The sequence below is a fragment of the Carassius gibelio genome, chromosome A11, assembly GCF_023724105.1.
Source record: "Carassius gibelio isolate Cgi1373 ecotype wild population from Czech Republic chromosome A11, carGib1.2-hapl.c, whole genome shotgun sequence".
NCBI lineage: Eukaryota > Metazoa > Chordata > Actinopteri > Cypriniformes > Cyprinidae > Carassius > Carassius gibelio.
In genome coordinates, this window is record NC_068381.1 from 13992718 (window position 1) to 14017644 (window position 24927).

At 37.7% G+C, this 24927-nt stretch overlaps 3 protein-coding genes across 12 annotated transcripts in view; 1 reads left to right on the forward strand and 2 right to left on the reverse strand.

Annotated features, from left to right (window-relative positions):
* LOC128022420 (store-operated calcium entry regulator STIMATE) lies at window positions 1-9436 on the forward strand. Its single transcript, XM_052609995.1, has 8 exons — window positions 1-933; window positions 3573-3621; window positions 3794-3889; window positions 4018-4139; window positions 4437-4549; window positions 4768-4845; window positions 5492-5641; window positions 7481-9436. Exons 1-8 carry the CDS (start codon window positions 780-782, stop codon window positions 7595-7597), a joined length of 879 nt encoding a protein of 292 aa, XP_052465955.1. The 5' UTR covers window positions 1-779; the 3' UTR covers window positions 7598-9436.
* Window positions 6479-13528, reverse strand: LOC128022421 (uncharacterized). 2 transcript variants are annotated; one of them, XM_052609997.1, is made up of 4 exons: window positions 13182-13525; window positions 12551-12653; window positions 12255-12459; window positions 6479-7556 (listed from the first exon to the last, which is right to left on the reverse strand). In XM_052609997.1, exons 1-4 carry the CDS (start codon window positions 13446-13448, stop codon window positions 7514-7516), a joined length of 618 nt encoding a protein of 205 aa, XP_052465957.1. In that variant the 5' UTR covers window positions 13449-13525; the 3' UTR covers window positions 6479-7513. The 2 variants fall into 2 exon arrangements, with proteins under 2 accessions (XP_052465957.1, XP_052465956.1); XM_052609996.1 differs by lacking the exon at window positions 6479-7556 and adding an exon at window positions 10724-11787 and having other exon boundaries at window positions 13182-13528.
* A 4607-nt stretch (window positions 13529-18135) lies between these two features.
* Window positions 18136-24927, reverse strand: part of LOC128022414 (transmembrane and coiled-coil domains protein 1) — a 32628-nt gene continuing 25836 nt past the window's right edge. For 7 of the 9 annotated variants that reach the window (XM_052609976.1, XM_052609974.1, XM_052609969.1 and 4 more), the window contains 4 exons: window positions 23468-23899; window positions 20364-20857; window positions 20025-20160; window positions 18136-19313 (listed from right to left, as the gene is read on the reverse strand). In XM_052609976.1, coding sequence (XP_052465936.1) covers window positions 18999-19313; window positions 20025-20160; window positions 20364-20857; window positions 23468-23899 — 1377 coding nt within the window. In that variant the 3' untranslated portion in view covers window positions 18136-18998. The remainder of the gene's footprint in view (window positions 19314-20024; window positions 20161-20363; window positions 20858-23467; window positions 23900-24927) is intronic. The other 2 variants (XM_052609977.1, XM_052609973.1) reach the window with 1 other exon arrangement.

Here is a 24927-nt window from a genome sequence, read left to right on the forward strand (position 1 = left end):
GACAGTGATGACGAAGTAGATCGTCGCGTAATGAGTGTAAACGGCACCTGAATACATTGGAAAAGGAAGTGTCCTGCCATTACGGATAATATGCGTATTTACCGGATACGTGGTAAATGTGACTAGTTTGGACACAGACCTTCCTGAATCTGCGCATATTTTGAATCAACTCGTCTCCTGAAAGCAGCGGTGGCAGTTTTTTCCTCAACTGGTTTGCTAGCAGGAAGCGCCAGACTAGACTCTCGCTAAAAACAGCAGAACCACGTTACTCAAAGAGCTGCCTATTATTTGCCTTTCTAAATGAGTTACGAAAGGAAGTGACGTTTTTAACAACATACTTTTTGACCTTATTCAACTGTAAAAGTTTAACTGCTTTAATTTAACCACAAGGCCACAGGTTTTGATTTGAATTTTAGCGGCTAACCGCACGCGCTCTATAATAATATAACCGATAAATGTCTCCATGACAACGTGTATGTAACGTTACATAGACTGAATGGTGTTGTAGTATCGAGAGCATCAGCCGCCAGCTACCGTTAAAGTCCGTAGCATGTTTACTCGATGCTGAAGGAGATGTTTTTACAGCACAACCTGCTGACAGATAATAGGTAGCTCCCAACTGGATGGCTTCATCGAGGTCCAATATGAATCACGTAAAGTCTGCGCTTCAATAACCGTGACTGGAGGCTCATAGGAGAGTCTTCATTATGTACCTTAGCTGCGTCGCCGTCCTAGACTGATACTTTGTGGCTTTTCTAAACACTCGAGATCCTTGCGCAATGGCGGATGTTGGGGTCAGTGTGCCGTCTGCATCCTCCAACTCCTCACCCTCGGATTCTGATGCCCAGGGCTGCTCCAGAGGGGACTTCATGAACTCGTTTGGCATCTTCCTGCAGGGCCTGCTGGGAGTGATGGCCTTCAGTACCCTTATGTGTAAGTATAGAGAGGGCAGCTGTCTTTATTAATGGAGTTGTTGATTTAAAAAGTGAAAAATTGCTGAAAATGTACTTGTCCTCAAGCCATCTAAATAGATTAGTTTGTTGCTTGATCGGAACAGATTTAGAATAATTTAGCATTACTTGCTAACCAGTGGATCCTCTGCAGTGAATGGGTGCCATCAAAATGAGAGTCCAAACAGTTGATTAAAAACATCACAATAATCCACACAAGTCCAGTCCATCAATTAACATTTTGGGAGTGAAAATCAAGTTTATAATAAACATATTCATCAATGGAATATTGTGATGGTGTTATCAGCTATTTTGTACTCTCGTTCTGATGGCAAGCTCGGCTACATCTTGGATGGCGTGAGAGTGAGTACATTTGACTTTAGGCAAATTTTTTTATGAGCTATTCCTTTAAAGTCTCTATGAAACGAAAAGTCACCCTATCTGTTTCCTAAATATATATTGTGAGTTTTTATAAAGTTTTTTTTAGGCTAAATAAAATATTCTTGCCCTCCTAATATTTAAGCAAAATGTCATAACTATACCTTCCGGTGAGAACGACAGACTTCTCTTTGGTGATATATTCAGGACTTGTCCAATCATTTAGTCCACTTAAAGTTGCATCCACCTGTCTCTGCTTTTAAGAAAAACGACATCATCTAAAATCTTATTAACAATCATGCATTGGACCAAGTTGATAATCGATAATCTGTTACACTGAAGTATACGTCATAATATGGAAGAAAATATCTGTCTGTCTGTAGTTCTATTTTATAGCAACATTTAAGGGACTTGATCAGTTCTGGTAGACTTATTGAATGGTTTGGTCTTAAAAACAGGCAGGTCAAGGCGTGTTAGTGAATCATGGAGTGCCATGCATGCTCACCACTGTCAGCCTTAAAGAGTACTTTAAATAAAGCACATGGTTTGTTGTGTAGGTCATTTACAGACCCCTGGTCTTTGGGCTTGTCTCACTGACAAGAAAGATACTGTGTCAGGAAGGAATGATGAGCAAGAATGATGACTATAAATTAGGTCTGTATGATAAAATTATAATGGTAATTATTTTGATATAATTTTCCATGATAAAAGGATAACAAGAGTTCAATAAATGTTTGATATAATGTTTATGCACCAAAAGTGGAACGAAACAATACTACCAAGAATGATGAAGAAAAAAAAAAAAAAAAAAAAAAACGGTATTATAAAAGTCCAAGTTTAAACTACACTTCTCATAAAAAAAAAAAATGAAAGAATAGACTTTAATAAAGCATGCTTCAAAGTTTTTACTACTTGTCAATGTTTACTAGGGATGTAATGATTCACTCAACTCACGATTCGATTCGTTTTACGATTTAGATTTCACAATTCCAGTTTTTTTAATATTTTTTTTTTACAAAATGAGATGGAAGACATTATACAGTAAATTAAAAGGTGTCATTTGATTAGGCTATTGCTGCACATTTCTTTGTGAAATTGAAATGGAACAGAACTTAATGTTTAAATTTTAAAACCAAACCCACATCGAACAGGTAACAAATAAACGAAGTCTCTTGATGTGAACAAACTAAGGCTTTGCCTGGGCTCTTTCCATTTAAAATTAGAGGCAACCACTGGATTTTAATTATGATACAAAGATACAGCATACATGCAGCATGAGTAGTTTTTAATCTAAATTAGACTGCATAATTTAGAAATTTGATGCAAAAACAGAATGGTCTGACTTTAGTTTTGTGAAACTATTCTACATAAAACATATCTGTTCGAAACCGCAGACGAGCTGAATAAGACGCAGATTCACACTATATGAGATGTGTGAAATTGTAAGTTGTGTGTCATCTCTCAGTGGTTATGTGAGCAGTAAATGTAAAAGAGTAAGAGATTGTGTTCAGGAAACACATAGTTAATAGCTGTACACAAACAAACAGCCATTGTGTGAAACAGGCTGCCCTTTATTTCTGTGAACCATTGGGTCACGTTTGGCAACTAGGGTGACTGCACTAGCGGTTTCCACAGCCCAAAAATCAGCAGTCCTCACTTACTTCTTTAAAAACACTGCCAGCAATTCTATTTGTTTTTATCTTTATTACTATCCTCTTTGTTTACAGTGATTTTGTAGACGGAATCAAAAAATTCTGAAACATAAAAATGCAGATCACCATACATTCAGTACACATCTTCTGTGGTTTTAAATTTCTTTAATTTAGATATTTTGATTGGATTTTGATGGAGATATAAAGTAACAAAAATATATTGTATAAAAATTTTATAAACTGGCATATTAAACGAATGGGAAAAAAAACCCTTAAGTAGTCTGGTGCAATCCTTTATTAGTATTTATTTGGGTAAAAAAAGCCTTGTTATGAATATTTCAGTTACAGATTGTGTTTTGCATGCGAGTGCAGAAAACACTTTACACCCGTGATGAAGCAGTTCCTCATTCAGCTCTTCCTCTTTTGAAATGTTAATCTCATGTATCATTTATTGACCTCAGTGTTTTCATATCACTGTATCTGAAAGAGCAAGGAAAGAGTTTTTTGCATCAGCACTACCCCCAAGCGGCAGACATTATTGATCACCCCCACCCCTTCTACTAATGTGAAAGCTTCTGTTATCTTTCCACAGTGAAACGCTTCAGGGAGCCCAAGCACGAGCGGAGACCCTGGAAAATCTGGTAAAGTGCCATTTTATATTAGCAAGCGCTAAATTCTTAAATGCATGCACGGTCAATACAGCACTCCACTGACCTGAGATCGGTCTGGCGGTCCTCTGTAGCCCCGTTCCCCTTTTGACTAAACGGCGAGTTCTAACCCGGTCTCCTCCCTCCTCCCCTTCACCTCTCTCAGGTTTCTGGACACCTCCAAACAGGCCATAGGGATGCTGTTCATTCACTTTGCCAATGTCTACCTGTCCGATCACACAGAGGACGACCCATGTTCACTGTGAGTCTGTGTATGCGTCGTTGTTTCAGTGTTTCCCCCACATCGTTTTATTTCCCATCTGTGTCTGTGATTTTTACATATTTATCCACATTATTGTTCAGTGACCAACTCCTTGTCATTTTTCATAGATACCTGATCAACTTCCTTTTGGATGCGACTCTGGGCATGCTGGTGATCTATGGCGGCGTGAAGGCTGTTAGCGCTGTGGTTGAATGGAGACAGTGGGATTCAATGCGTTTTGGAGAGTATGGTATGAGCCTTAACATCAGTTGATAGCACTAGACACATCCACTGAGCTTCTTGATGTAAATGTGTCAACAACTGCATATAAGGGTTGTGGGATCTCACAGGCAGTGAATGATACCACTTATGATGTTTGATGAACAAGAAATTATATTTTCTAGCAGTGATTCTTAACCTTTCTGACTCGAGGCCAGGGCCCCCCCATAACAATATTCAAAGACCCTGTGATTTTTTTTGTGATTTACCAAATAATGCCCCCTGGTTAAGAATTTTCAAGTGTCGTATTTCTACTGTTTGCATGTAGTTGAGCCGGTTCAGTGCAGTGCCTGGGCGGGTCAGTGTGCTCTCTACATACTCATCATGATGTTTGAGAAGGTCATGATCATGTTTGTCCTCCTCCTCCCTCAGTGGAAGAAGGTCAGTCAGTCAGGATGTTTTAAATGTGGTTTGTGGTTCATGATCTGAACTTACTGACATGTTTGGAGATTTATTATCATCTTGTTATCTTTATAATACTGCTTTACTAATTTGCAGTTAAGAAAATGTTCCACCCAAAATTGAAAACTGTCATTAAATTATGGTAGTTTTAAATGTTTTGGATTGATGTATTAGATTGTTCTTTGTGTGTTGGACAGCTGGCTACGCTCAACCCCATAACAGACCCGCATCTGGAGTTAGCTATCGTCATGCTAATTGTCCCGTTTTTTGTGAATGTAAGTGACAACCCTTTAAGTATCTTGTGCTTACTGAGACGGCATTTTTTTAATCAAAATTCTGTAAACCCGTAATGTTGTGAAATGTTATACGTTTTTAAAATAACGGTTTTGTTTTAATCAAATATATAAAAATATATACAAACTGAATTTTCAGTAGCCAGATTACTCCAGTCTTCAGTGTAACATGATCCTTCAGAAATCATTGTAATATGCAGTTTTTATCAGGAAACCTTATTATTAATGTTGAAAACAGTTTGCAGGAGATACATTGCTTAAAAAGCTTTTAAAATATAAATATTTAGTAACATCATAAATCTTATTTAATATCACTTTTGATCAATCTAAAGCATTCTTGCTGAATAAAAGTATTACTTTAAAATATATATATATCTTACTGACCTCAAACTTTTGAATGATGGTGTAATTGCTTCTTTACATTATTTTTTTGCATTTTTAATATAGTTATTTGTATATGTATTTGTACATAACTATCTGTATTTTTTCACTGCTTGTTTCTTATGTAGAGAAAATGTGGCTTGCATGCTCTAAATCATCTATATAAATCTGTATGACTGGTGGTTCTGTCATTGTTGTAACACATGTTTATGTCTAAATGTTTGGCCCTGTTTGTGTGTGTATCCAGGCTCTGATGTTCTGGGTGGTAGATAACTTTATAATGAGGAAGGGCAGAACAAAAGCCAAATTGGAGGAGAGAGAAGCAGAAGACGACCCTCGAGGCAGCAGCAAAGTGCGCTATAGACGGGCACTGTCGCATGATGACTCTGAATCAGAAGTAAGTTACTCTTACTGAATCAATTTAAATAACAGCAGAATGGGAGAATAATTATTACTAGGGCTATTAATTGATTAAAATATAATTGAAAAAGAACTGCAAGCAGTTATACGGTTCTAAGATGGCTACGCAACCTACCTACCTGCCTGCTTGCATCTATCTATCTATCCATCCATCCAATAATTAGCTCTCCATCTATCTAGATATCAGATGAGATCATTCTTAGGTTAAATGCCTGCAACAGAAGCAATTTCTGCATAATGCCACAGTACCATTGGGTCTGAAAATGTTCCACATGGGATTCGAACCCACGACCTGAAAGATTCAGGGCCTGTGGCTTAGCAGAATGTGCCACTCAGTTGATGCTCATTCATCAGTGTGGGAATGAGCATGCGAGCGCACACACACACCCACACACACGCATGCACGCACACACGCACGCACGCACGCACGCACACACGCTACTGAATGTGATCATAATGAGGAGAGTAATCAGATGAACTAAGCTTAATTTTTCAAGAACAAATGGTTCAAAAGTGATGCGCTTTAGAAAAGTGATTCTTTTTAACCAGTGGTGGTGCTGTAGAGTAAAAATTGGTCAAATCACAGTTCATTACCATCTCTACTATTGTGCCACATTTCATAATTGTCTCATGTTTCTTTCATGGGGCTGGCATAGACTCCCTTATAGGAAGAAGAAAAACTAAACTTCAATTGTGACTTGGCCCCTAATTAATTATATAATAGTTTGTGTTAACATTTTTATTAGAAATTAGATTATTTGTATGTTTAAACCACAGAATAAAACATATCTCCAAAAAAGAAAATCATAACCAATATCATAAATAACATTTAATAGTTCATTGAATGTATGAAACACTATCAAAACAATCAACAGAGTCTAAACATTGGAGATCTGAATCTAGACATAGACTTGATTTGGCAACACACTTTAGCTGCCCCTTAAACAACCACTAAACATGACAGAATTCATATTTTAGGCTTTCTCTTGACCTACAGTGTTATATTCAAAATCATCCCTCTACCCAAGTCCTAGATGGGACATCCTCTTTTTTTTTTTTCTCAGTACATCTGCATTACCATTACAGGTGCATGACAGCTCCTTTCCCAACACTTCAGACTGGAAGTATGTGTAACAATGATAAGTCACAGTGAGTTTACAATCTAAAGAAGCAGCATTCTAACCCTATTTTGAAAATATGCTCATTTTCCAACTCCCCTAGTTAAACAGTTGAGTTTTACCATTTTCTAATCCATTCATCTGATCTCCGGGTCTGGCGGTAGCACTTAAGCTGCAGCTCAGCATAGATCGTTGAATCTGATTAGACCATTAGCATCTCACTCAAAAATGACCAAAGGGTTTCAGTATTTTTCCTATTTAAAACTTGACTCTTCTGTAGTTACATTGTGTAATAAGACCAACGGGAAATGAACCATACTCTCATTCCGGCTTAATAATCAAGGAACTTTGCTGCTGAACCATGGTTACCAGGCTGGGGACTATTTTCAGGCACTGCATAATATCATTGCGCCTGTTGGACCCATGGTACATCAGCAAAGTTCCTTGATTATTAACCCGGAATGAGAGTATAGTTCATTTCCCGTTGGTCTTATTACACAATGTAACTACAGAAGAGTCAAGTCTTTCTCACTGACAAAGGCATGAGCAGTTCAGACAAAATGGAATGGAGAATGCCTACTTAAAGTTTTGCAAGGTGTATTACACTTTTTAGAAGTGTCAGTATCATCTTTGTTTAAAAAAAAGATTAGTTGAACACAGTCTTTTTCTCTTTGCTCTCTTCCTCCTGTGCTGGTCAGATTCTGTTCTCTGCAGATGATGAAATGGAGGATTCAGATGGTGACGACGATATACGAAGACTCACAGGGCTCAAGCCTGTTAAGAAAAAGAAGCACCGTCTTGGTATTCAAGTTTGAATTCAAATCACTTAAGACTTGAGGCCTCCCTCATTCTCATGAGCCCACCTCATTTACCTGAACATCGATCAGAAAGTGAGGACCATGAAGGCTAACTCGTGCTCCAGTAGACAAACTTGAGAAGTGTACGGACATCACTAAAAGGTTTTTTTGCTACCCTATGTCAAAGGATTTTGGCTTAGTGGAGATGAGCAGACCATAATATGTTCAGTCTGTCAAGGTTTTTTGTGCTCATTCATAATTCTGTGCTGTGGCTCCGTTGTCATGCTGAAAGAACATGTGATTCTCCAGTGGATATACAACAACTATCTCCTCCTCGCATCTGCCAAGACTTTGGACAGCACAAAACAATTCAAAACCTTTTAAAAAATAAAAAATAAAACTTACTGATTTACCACAAATAAGTACCTTTAACTATATGCATGTGACTTGTCACACTGACTTGGATAAACTTTTCAGGGTCACTCAAAGCTCGTTCCAAAGCGTGTTTGTGAGCGTAGCTATGGCAGAGAGTTTTGTATCTCAGCCGTGAGGAATCTACTAATAAATGTTACAGAATAACATTGGTCAGCAGTGTTATGTGCCAGCATTGTAATACAGTTGGTACAGTCTGCTTTCAATGTTTTTTTTTAACCATTCAGCAGCAGATGATTTAAGATGGTACATGAATCCAGGTTTCAGACCCCTGACTGGAATGGTTTGTCTTACTTTTTGGCTTTTCAATGTGTATCTGCCTCAATTCAGTTTCTATGTATTCTAACATAAATTCCTCCCCTGTATTTATTTGTCACCTTTATTGTTGTTTGTGTGGCCTCTTAAAAAGGACAGTTCACCCAAAAATGAAAATTCAGTCATTTACTTGCCCTCATGTTTTTCCAAACTTGTATGATTTTCATTCTTTAGTAGAACATTATGAAGAACATTGCGGTCCAAAAAAACCATTGGACCCCACTGACAAAGACAAAATTTTTGTGTTTCACAGAAGAACAAGTCATACATTTCTTGAACAGCACGATTAGGAGTGCACAATGCTTTTCATTTTTGGGTGAACTGTCTTTAAACTTTTTGTTTCTGGTTTGGTGTGGATGGCTTCTGTAACCTCTTGCACAGTTTGATGTTACATTGCTGTATCACCTTCAAGTTTTCGGTTTCAAAGCATTACCCTTTGCCTGTATATAATATTTCCCACTCAGACACTGTCAAACTCTAAACACCAAACCAGCAGGCCCTTTCAAATGCTTTCTCATCCACCCTCACACTTCTGTGCTCTATGGAGCATTTGATTTTATGCCAACACTAAGGCACACATCCTTGGAGAATGATGAATTTGCACCATGTATTCTCTGCAAAAATCTTAAACGTGAGACCGCATATGTCAGATTATTCTTTGTAATCTTTATTCTGAAGATGGATGTAATGTGAAAAGGAAGATGCCTGTAGGTTTAGAGTTGGAGTGAATGTAACTGGGGTACAGGAGCAGTTGTCTTACTGTTAGTCTTGTCAACCTGATATTTAATGGACCAAGTTTATGGGAGTACTATATTTGCACATGGTATGCATTTGTGTTTTACAGGGATGAACTGAAACCAGGCTTTCTGGTCAGGCCTGCTGGATTCAACAAGGTTACTTATAAGGATTTTGTCTAGGTGGAAATATAACTGCCTTTACCTCTCCGGGTTTGATTCTGACTTTTTACAGATCAATTTTGGTTACAGTTAGTGGAGAATTAAACAAATTGGATGTGGATAGGGATGTTAAGTACTCAACATTATTAGATGGTTAAGATTTACTGACAATTGTGAACTTATGTATGCTTTTTCAATAAACTGTGTAAAAATAGCTATTTGTATGTTTTTATTATTACACAACATTTCACAGCCTGTATATATATATATATATATATATATAATGTATTTATACATACACACACACACACACACGGCCCCTGCTGATTTTCATACATACAGTAGGGTAAATATTTGGCCCCCTGCTGATTTTGTAAGTTTGCCCACTTATGGTAGGGTTTATTTTAAAGGGGGGGGGTGAAATGCTCGTTTTCACTCAATATCATGTTAATCTTGAGTACCTATAGAGTAGTACTGCATCCTTCATAACTCCAAAAAGTCTTTAGTTTTATTATATTCATAAGAGAAAGATAATCTGTACCGATTTTTCCCGGAAAAACACGACCGACTGGAGGCGTAACGTGTGGGCGGAGCTAAAGAATCACGAGCAGGCTTTTGCGTAGAGAGCGTTTGGAAGCTGTGACATTACCGTGAGGAAAAAACCATCACCCAAAACAAACCATGTATAACAGTCAGATTCAGCCGTTTATTTATGATCCAGAATCAGATCCCAAGGCTGAAACTGAACGAGAGCAGCAGCAGCAACGACTCGCTCCGAGCGGGGCTCGAACCCAGGTCTCCGATGGGAGGGGACGCACTAACAAGGAGGCAGAGATATTTTAAGCAGTTTTACTCACCGCCTGCGGTTCCAACACACGATCCTGACCCTTTTTCGTTGGGATTGCATCATCCTTAAGAAATAAACGATACGCAAATCCGTCGTCAAATTGGGCCTTGTTTGTAAAACAAGCATTTTCGAAATGCAGGGAACAAACACAAACACTTGCACAACTCTGTTGATGCTCTGTAAAAATAAACTCCATCCACTGGTCCCTTAATGCTGTTTTTTCTTTGGTAATCTGTGCAGGGTTGTCTTGCCCTGGCAACCAAAAACACACTCCTTTTGTGACATTTCGCGACGCTCTCGCTCTGATCACTGAATGCCTGTGCTCTCATTGCTCTGCTATACGGGAGCGCGCGCTCTTCCGGCAGAAGTGCCCTCAGGACCCATATAAGGTAATTCCGCTCCATCTAACGTCACACAGAGCCATACTCGAAAAAAACTTTCCGAAACTTGTGACAAACCGGAAGGAGTATTTTTGGAACAGAAATACTCCTTCAAACGTACAACTTAATTTTTGAAACTTTGTCCATGTTTAGCATGGGAATCCATGTAACATATAACATATAACATATAAAGACAGAATACCAACTGACAAATCCAGAAAAAAAAAACATTATATAAAGGTTAGAAATTTATTTGCATTTCAGTGAGTGAAATAAGTATTTGATCTCCAAGCAAAACATGACTTAGTACTTCTTGGCAAGCACAGAGGAAAGACTGTAGTTGGTAACCAGGTTTGCACACATCTCGGGAGGGATTTTGGTCCACTCCGCTTTACAGATCCTCTCTAAATCCTTAAGGTTTCTTGGCTGCCAATTGGCAACTCAAAGTTTCAGGTCCCTCCACAGATATTCTATAGGATTGAGGTTTGGCTAGGCCACTAAATTACCTTAATGTGCTTTGAAGACCCATCCATGACCCATCTTCAGTGTTCTGGCTGAGGGAAAGTGGTTCTCATCCAAGGTTTTACAGTACATGCCATTGCTCCATCCATTAGCCCCTCAATGCGGTGAATTTGTCCTTTTTCCTTAGCAGAAAAACATCCCCAAAGCATAATGTATCCACCCCCGTGCTTGACTGTAGGGATGGTGTTCTTGGGTCATAGTCAGCATTTTCTCTCCCTCCAAACATGGCAAGTCGAGTTAATGCCAAAGAGCTCAATTCTGGTCTTCTCTGAATCATTTTGATGTTCTTTGGCAAACTTTAAACGGGCCTGTACATGTGCCTTCTTGTGCAGGGGACCTTGGGGCAGGATTTCAGTCCATTGCGGAATAGTGTGTTACCAATGTTTTGCTTGGTGACTGTGGTCCCAACTGCCTTAAGATCATTAACAAGCTCATCCTGTGTAGTTTGGGGCTGATCCCTCACCTTTCTCGTGATCATCCTCACCCCATGAGTCAAGATCTTGCACGGAGCTTCAGACTGAGGCCCTTTTACGAATAATTGTTCAAAGAGTTGTCTCCTCCTCACCAAGCATCTTCCTGATGGTCTTGTAGCCCATTCAAGCCTTGATCAGATCTACAATCTTGTCTCTGACATCCTTTGACAGCTCTTTGGTCTTGCCCATGGTGGTTGGAGAGGTTGGAATTGAAGATACAGATTGTGTGGACAGGTGTCTTATACATCTAAAAAGCTGACATTGGGAGTAACTTCTTAAAGTGTCAGGACTAATCTTTGTTCCATGTGGGCACATAACCAATCTGTGGGAGCCAGAATTCTTGCTGGTTGGAAGGAGATCAAATACTTATTTAACTCACTAACATGCAAATCAATTTCTAACCTTTATATGAACTGTTTTTTCTGGATTTTTTGGTTGATATTCTGTGTCTATCAGTTAAAATAAACCTACCATAAAAGTTACAGACCCATCATTTCTTTGTTTGTTTAAACTTACAAAATCACAAGGGAATCAAATAAATATTTTTAATTAACACCACTTTAGCTGACAAACTGTGAATCCGAATAAATGTAAAACAGAATAACAGTTGAGTTTAAAGAGCTTGAACATTTAAAGTGGCATACAACAATTTCTGTATGCTCTTATTATAATCAGAACAGTTCTGTGCATTGCTGTGGACACTAATATAGTTACTGTTATAGTTCTTGATGTCATATTCTTGATTTGATTTAAACATGAAAAGTAGGTGTTTACAGATCAACACCCCAAATGAAACATGGACAGACTTACTTTATGTCATCTTCTTTAATTATATTAGGTATGCGGGTGTCATCTGTTGGTTCTTCTGAGCTGTATGGCGACCCCTCTGGGGAATCCTCCATGCGTGGTCTTTTAATTGGTGTTAATGTGAATGAAGATTCAGATTTGACGGGAAAATCCTCATCGGAGCAGGACACACTAGCACAGTGACTCACAAGAGGTCTCACCTGAATGGCTGTTATTAAACCACACAAAAATTAAAATCAATCCGCTGAAGCAAAACAAATGTGTTAACTCACAAGTAAACTTTTAGCTAAAAATGCTACCTTTACTTCTCCGTTTTGGCTTTTTTTGGGTGCGCACTGCTTGGACCGCCACACTCTTCAGAACTGGAGCATTACATTGGCAGCCTACCTCTCGTGTCATTGGCTGTTGGAAAGCAGTACAGAAATAAAGCAATGTAAAAATTCTTTGTAGAGCTCTTCTGTTATGGACATTCTGACTACGTTTTTTTAATGTTACCAGTACAACCTGTTCACAGAGACTACTGTACTGTTATTTGAACACGCTACCATTGTATTTTTGTTTTAGTAGTACATTAAATTTCAGAATTATCGACTTTTGTTTCTTCTATGAAGCAAAGTAGAACTTTTTTAATTTTTTTTCAATGAAATAGAAATCAATGGTAAAGAAAACTGATTTTGGTGTTTGGTACAAACATTCTTCAAACAATCTTCTACTGTGTTTTACTGAAGAAAAAAGCCATACCTTACATGCTTGGAACATTATGAGGTGAGTAAATAATGACAGAATTGACATTTTTGCGGTTAACTGTCCCTTTAAATGCATAAAACTAACGTTAACGTGGTTTGTGGTTTTATGTGTCAGTCAGGCTGGTCAAAGTTGACGCATGGGCGGTTCTTCTGCTATGTTTATTTTACAGACATTACTACTTACCTTCACAGTCGGTGCCGAACCAACGGTGTATATCGTCGGGACAGCCATGTCTATCAAACTAAGAAAGTCAGCGAAGCCCATTTCATACTGCTGTAAATTTGTGAAGCATTCTCGGGCAAAATGCTTCGCACACAAACGCGAACTCTCTGATATTCCTCCTTCCTCAAAATGCAAAAATTCGAGCCAGCGGGCTCGCAACCACGGTAGCTTGGGAAAAGGGAACAAGGTTTTGTGCGGATAACAACCCAAAACGCACCTCTTCACCATATCTATCGCTTGCTATGCTCGCTCGGTGTTTGGCAATCCGACTCTTTTCTATGGCGCGAATGGGTTCTTTTTAGCTGTCTGTTTCAAAGAATCGGTTCGAAAGATCCGATTCAAATGATTCCTGCGTCATTTTGCCGCTACGTCACTCAGCAGACCAGAATGTGTAGTAGTTTTACTAGTTTATAAGCTAAAAAAAAAAAAATCTGAAATTGTTCAATATATTTGTAAGTGTTCAACAATTCAAAAAATACAGTTGTTTATATTTTAATATTATATTATGCATTGTTATTATTTAATAATAATAATGCGGAGAGTTTTGTCACATTTTGTGAAAGGTTTTAATGTAATGCCCCAGAAGCTTCTGAAGACAACAATACTTAAAGGGTTAATTCACCCGAGAATGACAATTCATCCATGTGCTACTCACCCTCGAAGCATCCTAGGTGTGTGTGACTTTCTTCTTTCAGAACAATAAAAATCGAAGTTATATAAAAAATTGTCCTTGCTCTTCCAAGCCTTTCAATGGTGGTAAGCGGGTGTTTGTTGTCAACAGTTCATAAGACGTGAGATAAAGTGCGCGCATCTGTAATAAAACATTCCTCACATGGCTCCCAGGGGCTGAATAAAGGCTGTAAGTGTTTACTTTATTAGGTTTAAAATCTGGAAATGTGTCTTTAAGAAACACATGGATTTGCTACAGGCTGGATGGCTCATCAATATTTTGTCCCATTTTGCCGTAATCGCTCCTTTTAAGCTGAAATAAAATAAACTACACATTTTTGTGTGTGTATCTTTAAGTGCAAATGAGCTGCTGCTCCACCCTTCCCAGTAAAGAGCTGTGCATTTACAGCAAGTGCTTCTGACAGACGGATAATTACTTGAGCAGGATGTGAAGTCGGATCACGGGTAGTTAATTAAAAGCTTTGATATGAATCCTGCATTGTATTGACCCTCATTTATAAACAGTCTGATGTGAAATAGTTAACACAAACTTTTAGGGAACGCGCTTAAAAAATAAAACAAAGGCAGGTCTTAAGTGGCTCAGTTGCTATTGTTCATTATTACAGATAACAACGGAAAAATTAGATTGTTTACCACATAGCTGAGACATTCTTGTGTTACATCAAGCTAATGGGGCAGATCTTCACCAGTTGTAGGCGGCTTATGCCAGTGTGACGCAAAATTGGGTTGCAGACACAAACGGCTCATTGGTAGACATGGGGAGACATTTTTGTACTGAATATATTTATAAAAAGTACAATAGCTCTATGTCTCATTGAAACTTTGTTTTTTATTTTATGTAAATGCTGTAATAGTAAATAAAACAACATCATTTTACTTGTGTAATTCTATTCCCCATTGCAAAGTATGATGACGCATGTGGTAATGCTCCAGACTCCATCCCGTGGAGAATGTGTTTTTACGGAATGACACAAGTAAATTACATGTAGTACTGTTGTACTATTTTCGCCATAAGTAGATTAAAAATAAAAAAAGAATTAACTGTGAAAAATACAAACGGTATTATTTGTCATATTTACTTTAGCAGACCAACATGACAAGACTACCTGTCTGATTTTTCTTTTATTATTATTAAAATGGTAAAGTACGTCTGTGAAACACAAATTTTTCTAACCTCCTCCTGGAAAACCGTCCAAATTTTACTGATTTGCTGCTCAAGAAACATTTCTAATTGTTATCAATGTTGAAAGTTAATATTTAAATAATAAAACTCTACAATTCAGTACTACATACTAAGTCTTTGTAACGTGTTTTCAGCAATACATTTATAATACTTATAATATGCTTAGAAACAATTCTCTGAGTTGCCTTTACACAGACTTTAAGTAGCAGATCAGTAGGTTGATTTTACAACATTACAGTTTTTATTGTATTTTGGATCATATTAATGCAGCCTTGGTGAGCATAAGAGACCAAATGTTTGAACAGTCACTGATGAAATTAAAACTTTCTGAAAATCTATTTTTATTGGTGCACGCATGAGGATGGTCCCTGCCCATTCAGGCTGACTCACCACCCCAGAAAAGTGTGTAGTGATTGGGTTATATAATCTGTGTGGCATGTTAACATCAATCATTACACACATTTGTCACAACTAAGAGTTTTTTTTATTATTATTATTATTCAGATCTATGTTGAATTATATCAGTTACTGCTATTAAACAAACCTGATTAATAGATAAGGTTGAGAGTATCAGATGTGTCAAAAACCGTATTTTTTTTCACAAGTTTGGCCTGCAAAAAAACATATTCTTTAATCTACTCATCACTGATCCATGAGGAGGGATGTGAGGATGTTTTGTCTGTAATGTGTTCAGCTGTTCATATAGTCATGCTCCGAAAAGAGGCTTTCTGATACTGACTGTACAGCTTATAATATATAATGAGAAGAGAGAGGGGGAGGGTGGGTTACACTGAGCTAGTAACAAGGATATAAAAGACGACAAAGAACGCAACATGCCAGCTTGTTCAGAAACCAGACTGCAGACATACAGAATGTCTCAGGTATGAACATATCAGTTCAATGTGCAGATTAGATATATATATATATATATATATATATATATATATATATATATGTGTGTGTGTGTGTGTGTGTGTGTGTGTGTGTGTGTGTGTGTGTGATGATTTAAGTGCTAACAAATGTAGGCATTTCTCTTTTGAAATGATATTTCCATCAGCCAGAGGTTAAGAAGAAGAAGAGGCCAGTTGTGAAGGAGGAGGACCTGAAAGGAGCCCGCAGTAAACTGGGGCTAAAGGGAGAGATCAAGAGCAAAACATACGAGGTCATGGTCGAGTGTGGTAAGTTTGCCATGTTTAGAACATAAATCAGAGACAGTTAAGATTAGAATAGAGACAGTGTTTTAAAAAATATATTTTTTAGTTTTTCCAAGATTTCAGAAAGTTGCTATGGTATATGGTTGAAAAATTGCATTGTATTATTGTAAAATATAATGACTTTTTAAAGACATTTTTAAGACCAAGTAAAGAAAATGTACACAATAATAGGGAATACAATAGGTCAATATGTTCTGTAAATGTAACTAAGGAGCAGATAATGTATTAGCAACACTTGAAAGTTTGAAAATACTATTTATAACAGATCTCCATAAATAAAATAGAATATTGAAAGAACTTTTACAGTACCTACTGATTACCATGCAAAAAGTGATGTTTCTTCTCAGGATGTTTCAGTGCAGAATGTCTAAAGATTATAGATTTATTGCAAAGATAAACTAAAAGGTCTTGTTTTCTGATCAAAATGAAGTGAGTTTGTGATTTAAACAAGAGTAAATACCTGCCATTTGGTTCAGGAAAAATACAGTTAATTCAAAGTTTTCATACCTCACTAACAGATATTTGTTCTTGATTTAGGTATAGCTTTTTAAGGACCTAATTTGTGGAGGGGTGAATTAAAAATCCTTAAAAAATCCTTCTGTGCCAGTTTCTAGTCTCATGTTTTCTACATGAAAAAATAGCTAAAAGTATCTCCAGAGACACCAAGTATGATTTCTTTGTCATGCTGCATACTGTACAAACAAGTCTGATTTCAAACCATGTGAGCAAATATTACATCACACAATGGTGATGTAATGAAATTGTTGTGTGCAAATTAAAAGAAGGAGGGTGGAGTCAAAATGAAAATAGATGCTCATTAAAGGATGTAGTATAAGAATTCATTTTCGAGTTTTGGTTGTTATTCTGTATGGATGACTGTTCAGTACATCCATGAGACATTTTTAACATACTCAAATGTGAATCATCACTAAAACAAGCAACTCCCACATATGCAAGGTGCTATGTCGGGTATTTTGCCATCAGCTGATAAAGTGACAAAAGAAGTACAGCTGTACATTAATTTATTCAACATTTTATGACCCGGATGAGTAAAAATATTGCGTAATCTTTGTAATTTGCCCTGCAGTTACATGCACAAGGTTTAACATACCTTTGTTTTAATATCAGGACTGCAAACTTTGTCACACTTTCACTCTTATACACTCTTAAAAATCAATAAATTACTAAATCAACAAGTGACCAAAATTATATTGTTCCCAAAATCAACAAAAAATTGCTGTACAGTCCGAATGTGCCAAACCGCATAAATGCAAAATCAGGCTCGACTCAGCAAGAATGAAACAGTTAAAAATTGTTTTTGTAACCTTTCAGCAAATACATACTGCAATATATTTATCTGCAGTACAGTTTTATAACAAATTTGCCCTGATATAAATAAAAACATCTGTCCCAAGATAAAATAATTTATAAAAAGATAAACTGTATGATATTGCTTATTCCAAAAATGTTTTACAAATTACCTTTCAAATAGGATAAAGATGCTAAATGTTAATATGAAGAAGTATATCAAAAACCCTGCATACTTTAAAGAACTGGACATCTTACCTTTCTGCCTGACATGACAATGAATAAACATTTTAGCTCCAATTAAATAGCTTGCTTATCCCAAAACCTGTGATTTTACAAATGATTTTAGCTCTATATCAAAAAGGGAACTTTACTAAATCAACATTCCTAAAACCAAAAGAGGGTGATGGGGGATGCATGAGGAAACTTAAAACCTGTGATCTGCAAAGTGAAGGCACAATATTGCTGCACTCCTGGTGCATTTGAACCGTTCTGAATCACAATTATTCAGTCATGCAACTTTGCATTTTTAAAACCGCGTGTTTATTAATTTAGTTTTAAAAAATAAAAAATAAAACTAAAAAGGACTATTTCATTGTCGCTATAAGAAACAGTACGGAAGCACTGAGAGTCTTTGAGCATTTCTAGCTCTTCAAGTATGTTCGTTCTGTTCATATACCAGAGGACTGTGCCTCTTTGAGGACATGGGGCCGGAGACGAAAAGGAGCCGACTCGGGTCCAGAGTGTTCCTCTGCCCATTTGATCAAACTCCAGATGCCTCCTCTTCAACAAATCCATCGTTTCCTTCATTCAGCAACAACTGCAGTGAAGTCCAAACAGCAGCAAATGGTTTCAAGTGGGAAGAGTGAAGTGATGAGCACAGGACATGAATCAAGTTAGAGATGTGAGACAACAGTAGAAGAGACAAATTAAGAGAAATTAAAGAAACAGCTTGACGTTAGGAGGGAAGAGAGCAGTTAATATGGTATTAAAAAAAATGAGGAGAAGCATCTCCATCCAGTGCACGTTAAAACCACTCCAGTCAATTCAATGTAATGCAACACTCAGGAAATTGCATAAATGTATAGACTAACAATAATTACGAGAACAATGGACAAACACGGCTTGCATCATTTCCAACAACAAATAAAAGGAAACTCAGCAATACTATTTGTGTCGACAAAAAAGGATCAAAATGTAAACAAATTCACTCCTGTTAAAGAAACAAGATAAAGAGGTTGTAGGATTCGTCCGTGTCCTCTACTCTTTTGCCGCGTCCCTTCATACTAAGTGCAACTGAGGCAGTGTTAGTCTCCATCTTTGAATAAAAGTCCCCGACCTCCAATCCCTTCATGAAACGACAACCACAGCGCCCCCTGTAGGTCATCTGGGGTGCAGCAGAAACTGGTCCAGGTACTGCGACATGGCTTCCCAATTCCGCCACAGAAAAGCCATGATTATGACAAGGAGCAATGTTGAAAGCGTACGACTACGTGTTTTCATCAGTGGAACTACACAGTTTGCCACCGTTGAGACGAACACTAGGAGTACCGCCATGACGGCCAGCAGCACATTGATGAGTTTGCCAAGTAAAGTGCGTGCGGTGGCGTTTTCCAAACCTTCCAACTGAACCACTTGTTGATGCTGCTGCTGAAGCTCCATTTTAGAGATGCGCGTTTGACAGGCCTCCAGCGCCTCCTACAGGAAGGGAACGAGAAATGTGTCTTGTCACAATCTCTGACCTACTCCACACGTGTAATCTTTTATTTCAAGTGGAGACTAGTACGGAAGCAGCATGGAGTTATGATCATATGTGTACGCAAAGGTTTCAGATCTGATAGCTGAACTATCTATTTAAGAGAGAGAAAACGTGAAGTAAATGTAGCTGATACACAACATACATTCTAGTTAATGTAAGACTTAAATGCTAGTAAAGTGTAACAGAGCAGAACATGTACATTTGATCTGCATCACATTAAGAATAAGCCCTCAAAGAGGACTGTGAGTGGGTTGCATATGGATTTTATTAGGAAAACTAAATTAGAAGACTAAATGTCTGTCAAATCGATACAAAATTGGTTTATGATAACAGCTAATGTTCTTTCCAATCAAACTCAGCATTAACATTCTCCTGTTTCACTTAGAAGTTTAGAGTTAAAATAAGACTGTTTTTAAAAAAATCGTAGAAATATCTTTAAATAATCCGTTTTTATAAGACTGGTCCAAGATTTTTTTTTTTATTTATCAGTAAAAATCAGTGAATGAATACGAGTGATAGAGTCCCAAAATATGCTTCAGAGATAATGGACTCAAAAAAATCAAATAATAATATTGATAAAATCTAATTTAAATTATGAATATATACTATATAAATCATAACAAAATAACACTAATGTTGGACATGAGTACCTGTATGTCTCTGGCTCGTTCATAAGACTGGTAAGCAATTTTCTCCTCCATGCTGGCCAGCTCCTGCTTCAAGTTGAGAATCTCATTTTGATGCAGCTCTGTTAAATCATTCAACTGCTCCTCTAGACGTTCACACCTAACACATGCACACACAAAATGAAATAATACAACAACAAAAAAAAAAGGAAGAAAAAGTTAAAAAAGGCCAGACAACTAGAACATCGTCGTCCTCTTCATTACTTTCTCAACAGCATGCCGTTTTGACTGTGAAACCTCTACGCAGACCTACACAGAACACATAGCAGTGGCAGCAGAATCTGTTTCTATAGTAACATGCACCTGTATCTCTCCTCTTGCAGCGCCTGCATGATTTCTGTGTAGTCTCTCTGATAGTGGCTCTTAAGGTTTTCGAAGGATTCTTCTAGCCGACTCTGGTTGTCCTTCAGTTCCTGGATCTCGTGCAGCAGTGCATCAAAGCCAGAGCTCTGGCCATGCTCCAGTGTATTACCCTTTGAGCTCGGAGGGCCTCCAGGAGCCCCCGTGGTGCTATTTGCTCCTGCTGACCCTGACGTAGCGCTGGAGCAGTCGTCCTCACTGCCATACTTTGGGCTGGACTGCAGCTGCCCAGATCCTAGGGTCCTAGTGCCTGCTGTCCCTGTACCTGTTAAAGGCTCGTCTCCTTGTTGTTCCTCCAGAGAGTCTTTTAGAGCAGAGATGTTGTCTGCACTTCCAAACTTGTTGCGGATGAGAGAGGCAATCTCACGAGGTTTGGACACAACTGCTCCTGCGGCAGAGTGAGTTGCCTGAGAGATAGTTGAGAGTCCACCAGTTACCTGACAGAGAAAAATTATTTAGTCAAATAAACTTAATATAAAAAAGAAATTGTGAAACTCTGATCTTGATGGGTTTTGTGGGTGGATGATATGAAAATCACTGTTATTTGAAGTTGCAAAATAAGATTAAACGTTGTTGAATAAGTTGAGAATATTCAGAATACCAATCTGAAATTTGCAAGTATTTTACGACTGAAGTCGGGTCAAACATTCTTTAAAAATTTTTTTGTAAAAGTGTAACAGTGATACTAAAGCACTGCTCCAAAAGCTAGTTAGCCGCCTACCCAGGCACCATTTTAAGGCATCATAGGCATGCTTCCAAAACACAGGCTCTGAAAGGTAGGCAGCAACATTACAAAAGGGCAAAACTGAATTCTTCTCATAGAAGGCAATCCACCAGAATGTGCTGCAACAAGCTCAAGAGAAAAAAAAAATGATTGAAGATGGTGGACCATTAATAGTTAATAATTAATAATAATATATTTTGTAAAAATAACAATTAAACGTATCAATAAAAATGCCATCCTTTTTCCAAACTGCTCGCCCAACAGTATGTGACGTCACAGGGATGTTGGCGTTTAGCATCTCATGCCATAGACAATAACAAATGTCATAAATAATAAAAAAAGGTTCAATCTAATTTAACATTTGCCAAATATTTTTGTTTGCTAGGCATGTTCTAAAGTTATTAGAGTAATACATTTTTGGACTAGCAACAAGCTAACAAGTGTTTTTAAGTAAAGATTTTTGTGGCTTTTACTAGGGCTGAATGATATTGAAAAAAATTTGATAACTTATGATAAATCATTTAAAGCGACATACGTTTCACATTCTTTTTTTACTATGAGATCATCAAGATGGCATGCTGATATGGCATCGGAGGACACACACGTCACACACACGCCCAACTATCAGAAGCATGCCCAATCTCTGCTATCTGCAGTGAACTTTTGTGACTTATTGAACTATTAAACTCATTCAGTTATGGCAAGACATTGCAATCTGTATGTTGTAATTTCTACATTTAATACATAATTTATCTGGTAGCCCTATCATGTGTAGTTGCTTTGTAAAGCATTTAAAATGATGCTCTATTTACGTTAGGATAATGCCTTAAGGCTGGAAAGCACTACAAGCTTCTCAAATCTGTACAGATTTTAAAACACTAGGCAGCACACACTTGCAGATTTTGTAAATGGTTACAGTAGGGCTGTGCAAAAAAAATCGAACGCGATTTTCATGCACATCTCTTCAGTAAAGACGCTCCTGTAATTAGAAGTATATCTCCAGCACGTGCGTTCAGATTATGGTTTCCAGGTTTTCACAACAAATCCTGCCCAGTTGCTTCTCGAAACTAGTCCAAAATCGCGTTTCCAGGAGGTTCCCCGATAAAAAATTGCTTTCCGGGGTTAAAATGTAAGTTTTATGGCATGGTTGCCTTGGTGAAATTCACATTTTAGGGTCTAAATATCAGGTTATTGGTATTGTCGCTTGGAACCGCGGACATGAAAAACTTACCACAGACTTGGCAACATTGGTTGGCATTTACTACACAGAGCCGTAATTCACTGACAATCTACACAAAATCGATTTTAAAATCGGTGGCGATTCTTTGTCGATTTTGAAAGCGATTTTGTGTTAGTTGTCGGTAGACTACGGCTCTGTGTAGTAACTGCCGCTCCACCTGAACCAGTGTTGCCAAGTCTGCTGTAGTTTTTCATGTCCGCGGTTCAAAGCAACCCCAATACCAAATAACGTGATATTTAGCCCCTAAAATGCGAATTTTTTACAAGACAACCATGCAAAAAAAAAAAAAAAAAAACTTATATTTTAACCCCGGGAAGCAATTTTTTTTTTATCTGGGAACCTCCTGGAATCGCTATTAGTTTTGGACTAGTTTTGAGAAGCAACAGGGCAGGATTTGTTGTGAAAACCTGGCAACCCTGATCTGAACACACGTGCTGGAGATAATATTTCTAATTACAGGAGCGTCTTTACTGATGAGATGTGCATGAAAATCGCATTCGATTTTTTGCACAGCCCTAGGTTACAGAGGAAAACTGGGCTTGATAACCTAAACCACAGGGGATCACACACTACCAGACTTTTTAAAATCATTCCAATATGCCTTGTTTCTAGGAACCGAGAATGCAAATATAATGCAAATATAAATAATATGTGTTCTGAAATCAGCTCAAAATATTACACGTGTTGGAGTCTGAAGCTAAAAAACTGGAGTCTGTGTCCATCGTACACTACTCAATTTGATGTCACTGACTTGCCCAGACTGCAAAATGGGTCTAAAAGTCGTGTTGTGCATATCAGCTTTTAGTGTGCAGTAGGCAGTAAGGAAGCACCTTATGTTTAGGAAGAGATTCGTGTGGTTCCATCTTTTAAAATAATTTTATTACATTCTTTCAATCAATGCAAAGATCCAAACCTGGCTTGCATACAGAGTACAAGGTTTAAACTGCATGAGTCATATGATTAACTTAAAAAGTCCAGTTTGATCCCCTTAAATAAATGAAAACATTTCAGATCAGCACGCATCTATTCCAACCAATCCTAAACACAACCTTCAACACAGCACACTGTAAAGAAAGTCTTTACCTTGGCACCCACATCCTTCAGACCCTGGTGCATGTCTCGCAGGACATCTTTGGGTTGGCGTGGTATTCCGTTGTGCTCCACCTCTCTGAGCTTGCGGTGGTAATGCTCTAGCTTCCTCTGCAGCTGCTGGATGGTCTGCGCAGATTTCTGGTTTTTCTTCTCAAACACTTGCTTGATGCGAGCGCTCTGCTGTTTGTCTGCATTGTTGGCCAGCTTCAGGTACTCGGCTACATTGTCATCTCTTGCCGTTTGTTCGATTTTAATCTGCTCTGTGAGTTTGAGGATCTTCTGCTGCAGCTGAGCGATGGCCTGCTTGGTGCGCTGAGGGTCTGGAGTTCCATCCACTGAATCCACACCGTACTGACCGCCGTCTGAACTGGTTGACAGAGCATTGGGAGACATGGCAGGGCCCAACAACTCTAAACGATCCTGCTGTGAAGGGAAGAATGAGATTTAGTGCTGTGCAAATAAAATCATGTATTTAGACTTCATGTTACTGCATTGATCATTTAAAGCTGGCCCATGATGACCTATAATTTGGCTCATCATGCCTCATCCCAAGAGGACAGAAAAATAGGAAAAACATGCCATTGAAGCATATCTTCATTTTGAGAATTTATATCCTTGTTTCAGTATTTTTTATTTATTTTCTAAGAATGCACAATATTAGTATCATATCAGTTATCGATATTACAGATATTTTCTAATTTCAGTATTATTTTCATACTCATTCCCCCATTTTTTTAAACAAACTTTAAATGAGTGCTAGATGATTGCAAAGGTAATCGTTTAAAGCACAAATAGTTGAATACTATTAAACAACCTTATCAATCTTTATATTTTTAAACTGTACCTTAAAATGATTTAATACTTAACACTTAATTTGACTAGTAGCATTGAAAATGACTGATTTTAGTTTTTAATGTTTTCTAATACAAACGAAACATTGGTGCATCCCTAATAATTTACTATGGTTCACCAAATAAAGAAGGTGGTAATCAAAATAAGCGCATTTCTGGAACTGGACAAAAGTGGCAAAGTTTCATTCAATTCAATTCAATTAAGATATTGTTGCACACTACAATGTACTGAACTGTGATAAGCCCTAGAAAGGTTATACAATTTAATATTTTCTTAAACCTGAGAAAAATAATAGATTTTGCAGTCCATTTTCCTACAATAATAGAAAGAATTTAAATAAATTACCATTAATGGTGGTTCACTTTCAACACAGTCCATATTGAAAGACCTGCCACGTATGAACTAAGTGAGACTACACCGGTTTCAGGTGACGTTGACAGTTTGGACCTCTGTACTATGACATAGCCCTCAAAGTTCTGAGATAATGCAGGACATTCAATGATAAATAAAGGCTCACTGCACCACTTCAATTGAAGATGATGACAAGGCAACCAACATTAAGGAAAAAAATTAAGTGGTTTTACATTATTTCTCTTTTT

Coding starts and splice junctions, on each gene's coding strand:
- LOC128022420 (XM_052609995.1), top strand. CDS start 780: ATGGCGGATGTTGGGGTCAGTGTGCCGTCTGCATCCTCCAACTCCTCA. Junction 3,622..3,793: donor CGGAGACCCTGGAAAATCTG/GTAAAGTGCCAT, acceptor CACCTCTCTCAG/GTTTCTGGACACCTCCAAAC. Junction 4,846..5,491: donor TTGTCCCGTTTTTTGTGAAT/GTAAGTGACAAC, acceptor GTGTGTATCCAG/GCTCTGATGTTCTGGGTGGT.
- LOC128022421 (XM_052609996.1), bottom strand. CDS start 13,448: ATGGTGAAGAGGTGCGTTTTGGGTTGTTATCCGCACAAAACCTTGTTC. Junction 12,654..13,181: donor GTTCGGCACCGACTGTGAAG/GTAAGTAGTAAT, acceptor GCTTTCCAACAG/CCAATGACACGAGAGGTAGG. Junction 11,788..12,254: donor ATTAAAGAAGATGACATAAA/GTAAGTCTGTCC, acceptor CCTTCCAACCAG/CAAGAATTCTGGCTCCCACA.